Source organism: Coregonus clupeaformis, chromosome 15 (assembly GCF_020615455.1).
Source record: "Coregonus clupeaformis isolate EN_2021a chromosome 15, ASM2061545v1, whole genome shotgun sequence".
In the NCBI taxonomy this organism is placed as follows: domain Eukaryota; kingdom Metazoa; phylum Chordata; class Actinopteri; order Salmoniformes; family Salmonidae; genus Coregonus; species Coregonus clupeaformis.
Genome location: NC_059206.1, coordinates 43,597,470 through 43,601,964, shown reverse-complemented (window position 1 = coordinate 43,601,964; position 4,495 = coordinate 43,597,470). Strand labels below are relative to the sequence as shown.

Below are 4,495 nucleotides of genomic sequence, written 5' to 3'. Positions count from 1 at the left end.
TCATGTAATTTATTTAGCACACACTCCCACTCCCCCCCCCTCTCTCTCGCTCTCTTTCTGTATCTCACTAGCACACTCTCTCTCTCAGCTGTAAAGTGTGTATTAATACCTTGTGATAAAGTTTCAAATAAAGCTTGACGCATCGATTCCACGCTATGAACGTAACGTATGGATTTATGCGCTTTTCCAATACAAGTAAAAAGTTGCAGTCGCTTCCAATACAAGTAAAAAGTTGCAGTCCCTTTCAATAGCGGAACTAAATTAACGGTGCCTTGTTTCTACACGGATTATAAAGGCAGAGCTCACAATAAGACTTCGAAACGTTCATTGGTCGTTCACAGCACATGCATGGTACTATAGTAGGTTCTGGCTAGCTCACAAGTTTATGATTTGCTAGCTAACGTTAACTAACATACATCAAAGTGAAGATGGCTACTGTCGGTCTGATGTGTCCAGAGTGTGGCTCGATCGACGTAGTGGACGACCAACATTATTCACAGCCACAACTTGTATGTGCAGATTGTGGCGCTGTGGTATCCGAAGGTCTACTCACCACTACCCGAAGTGAAGAGACACAGGGCACAGGTAGCTAGTTAGCTAACTAACTATGGTCCTCTGTAGCTCAGCTGGTAGAGCACGGCGCTTGTAACGCCAAGGTAGTGGGTTCGATCACCGGGACCACCCATACACAAAAATGTATGCACGCATGACTGTAAGTCGCTTTGGATAAAAGCGTCTGCTAAATGGCATATTATATTATTGATCTGTCACCTTCTTAGCACAATGATTTATGCAGCTGCCTGGAAGAATGTGCTTTCCTACTGAGTGTTGGTCATGCAGTCTTCTGTAAGGCTATCAACATGCCTGCTGGCTATATTGTGACTGTGATTTAATTGAACACTTTGTTTGTATTTCCTTGTCTGCTTGTTTTGGTCCTGTAGATGTAAGATACAGTAATAGCACAGAAGTAGACAAGAAGCCATGCCGGAATCAAATCAAAGGTAGGAACTGCACAGTTTCCCTGTAGAACTACTGACTACCTATTTCTGACACAATGTGAGGGTTGGATATCACAAAATACTGTGTATTTTAATCATGTCTGGCTGGCAATACTGTATCACTTCTTCCAAACAGGCATACACCGGGTGCGTGCTCTCTGTCGTATTCTCAGACTCACCTTCCTCATGGAGGAGACTGCAGAGACCTATTTCAAGCAGGCCTATGAGCACCCTAACTTCATCAGGGTCAGCCTGCAGAAGAAAGAGGTTCTGGCAGGATGCTGTGTGCTGGCGACCTGCAGGCAGCACAGCTGGCCCATCGCCATGGGAACCATTAGTTGTCTCCTGGAGGCGAACCCCAGGCTGATAGGTGTGGTCTACCAGGAGATGGTGAAGACTCTGAAGATAGAGGCTCCCCCCTCCAGCATCATTGACCTACTGGAGACACACTGTCAGGCGTAAGTGTGTAATCAATCACCTCAACTAAAAACATTAGCCTTGATTGCCTGATAAATAAATTGCCTGACAAATGTTATTTGGTAGACATTTGATGCTTATTGAGAAACTGTATTTTCTCTGCTTTCACTGTCAGATACAAACTAAGCTCTCAACATGTCCATGAAGAGTTGTCGGTGTCCTCCAAGGATTTGACAAAGCGAGCTGCTGTCCTGTTGGAGCTGGCTGCAGATGCCTGGCTGGTGACTGGCCGCCAGCCCATCCCCATCCTCACGGCCTCCATCTTCCTGGCCTGGCAGTCCCTGAAACCCACCCAGACCCGGCTCAAATACACACTGGCCAGGTTCTGCCAGATGGCCAAGGTGACCAAGTCCTCCATAGCTCCGAAGCGGGTGACCGAGCTGAAGGAGGTGCTGTGTAAGCTGGGCCAGGAGCTGCCCTGGCTGAGGGGGGATGAGGTGACACCTCAGACTGTGATCCAGATGGTGGATGACATCCTGAACCATAGACTCACCCTACTGAGGAGGGCCCTGAGCAGCCACGAGGAAGCCCTGGCCTCTGAATCAAAACTCCCACCAAGCTTAGAGGGCTCCCTACCTGGACCCCACAACAACACGCCCTGCCTGGAGGGTGCAGCTTCATCCCAGACCCCAGTGCAGACCCCTCAAGAACCCTTTGTGGGGGAACCAGACACAGGGAGCATCCAGCAACAAGGAGATGTTGACCTGACATACACTGTTGTAATGGAGGGGTTGTCCCATACTGGGCCTGACACAGACTCTCAGCACAACCAGCCCTCAGCACCAAACTCTGGCAAGAGGAGTTTGTTTGAACCCCCTTCTGTGAGGTACGCTAAGATAAGGAGGGTGCAGGTCCCGGTGGTGGAGGTGACAGGTGATGAGGAGATCTCAGACAGTGAGATTGACAGTTACATCCGTACTCCTCAGGAGATCAGAGACTACGTTGAGGCTAAAGAGGCATTAGCTTCCTCTGATGATGAGTTCTGACAGGAAGGGATCACCTTGTAACCAGGTGATTTAGTTATACTGCACTGTCTGATCTGTAATGCATTATAATGTACAAATATGCAACTATTTGGCTAACTATTTATTTTGTATGAATATTGAATAATCTCTTGTACCCTTCAGGTCATAAGGCTACACATTAAATCTACTGATTTCAAAACAGTCACCAACAGTGTTGAGGACTATATTCATTTTGATGGTGATTTTATCCTTAATTTGTTAGTTTAATTGAAAGGTTCTTCTTTGGCTGATCAATTTATTGCATTGAATTTGGATGCACACACACCTATGTTACTAAACAGTCTGTACTTCAAGTACAGTATATGGGCATGTTTTTCTGTTTGAAGTGGCCAAATGGATTCCTCTGCTTTGTGGTTCTCTGCAAATTATCTATTTGACTAATTACAGTGGCCTAAACCCAGTTCATTGTCTCAGGCCGGCTGTCAGTGATTTTAGAGCACATTCGCCTAATTAGTGTCAATGTTGTCACAGCACAGCCTGTAGCCTAAAATTATTTTTTGAAACAGTCAATACTGTTGTCTACAGCTGTCAGCCTAAAATATTTCTGTATTTTTTTGTTGGAATTTTAGTTTTTACAGAAGTTAGGCATTAGTCATCTAGATTTGAACTCTGTTGCTGAAGCCACATTGTTCTCTAGTGTGTGTTTTTTTTGCCCTCCGGATGTTAACTGATGTTGTGGTGAGAGGATTGTTACCATAGCAAAAAATAAACATATTACCATATATAAAATATACATATTTGTTTTACTTGGATTAGTGCACTCTAGTTATTGTCTAGCTACAGTCTTGCCTCTCCAAATCTTCAATTTACTCCTCTTGTCAGTCCATTCATATCCCACTGGGCACACACTGCTTGAATCAATATTGTTTCCACGTCATTTCAATGAAATTACGTTGAACCAACCTGGAATAGATGTTGAATTGACAAGATTGTACTTAGGGCCCCCAAAAGGCTAGGGCCAGCTCTGACTATGTGTGGGTAATGGATGCGGGTATGGAGAACCACGAGCCACCGCGGCCCCTCGTGATGAGTTCAGATGTATTGTTGCCCCCACTCCCATCAAAGTTGCCCATACCTGATCCAAACATTTCATGCAAATGAATTACTTGACGCATGGGGAAAAAAAGTCACGACTGGGCTGATGGAAACAGGAAATTATCAGTGTCGTAAAGTACTTAATAAGTAAAAATACTTTAAAGTGCTACAGTATGAAAATGTATGCACTCACTAACTGTAAGTCGCTCTGGATAAGAGCATCTTCTAAATGACTAAAATGTTAAATGTACAGTGAGGGAAAAAAGTATTTGATCCCCTGCTGATTTTGTATGTTTGCCCACTGACAAAGACATGATCAGTCTATAATTTTAATGGTAGGTTTATTTGAACAATGAGAGACAGAATAACAACAAAAAAATCCAGAAAAACGCATGTCAAAAATGTTATAAATTGATTTGCATTTTAATGAGGGAAATAAGTATTTGACCCCTCTGCAAAACATGACTTAGTACTTGGTGGCAAAACCCTTGTTGGCAATCACAGAGGTCAGACGTTTCTTGTAGTTGGCCACAAGGTTTGCACACATCTCATGAGGGATTTTGTCCCACTCCTCTTTGCAGATCTTCTCCAAGTCATTAAGGTTTCGAGGCTGACGTTTGGCAACTCGAACCTTCAGCTCCCTCCACAGATTTTCTATGGGATTAAGGTCTGGAGACTGGCTAGGCCACTCCAGGACCTTAATGTGCTTCTTCTTGAGCCACTCCTTTGTTGCTTTGGCCGTGTGTTTTGGGTCATTGTCATGCTGGAATACCCATCCACGATCCATTTTCAATGCCCTGGCTGAGGGAAGGAGGTTCTCACCAAAAATGTGACGGTACATGGCCCCGTCCATCGTCCCTTTGATGCGGTGAAGTTGTCCTGTCCCCTTAGCAGAAAAACACCCCCAAAGCATAATGTTTCCACCTCCATGTTTGAGGGTGGGGATGGTGTTCTTGTGGT

General features: G+C 44.7%; 1 protein-coding gene across 1 annotated transcript; it reads left to right on the top strand.

Moving 5' to 3' along the window:
- The first annotated feature begins 319 nt into the window (after positions 1-319).
- On the top strand, positions 320-3,233 carry brf2 (BRF2 RNA polymerase III transcription initiation factor subunit). Its single transcript, XM_041899469.2, has 4 exons — positions 320-585; positions 942-1,001; positions 1,135-1,456; positions 1,591-3,233. The coding sequence occupies exons 1-4, from the start codon at positions 429-431 to the stop codon at positions 2,459-2,461; spliced, it is 1,410 nt and encodes a 469-aa protein (XP_041755403.1). The 5' UTR covers positions 320-428; the 3' UTR covers positions 2,462-3,233.
- Positions 3,234-4,495: the final 1,262 nt, after the last annotated feature.

Bases quoted from the DNA above. Each gene is read 5' to 3' on its own strand.
- brf2 (XM_041899469.2), top strand. From the start codon at position 429: ATGGCTACTGTCGGTCTGATGTGTCCAGAGTGTGGCTCGATCGACGTA. The intron at 1,002-1,134 runs GTAGGAACTGCA...TCTTCCAAACAG, and splicing joins ATGCCGGAATCAAATCAAAG to GCATACACCGGGTGCGTGCT. The intron at 1,457-1,590 runs GTAAGTGTGTAA...TTTCACTGTCAG, and splicing joins CTGGAGACACACTGTCAGGC to ATACAAACTAAGCTCTCAAC.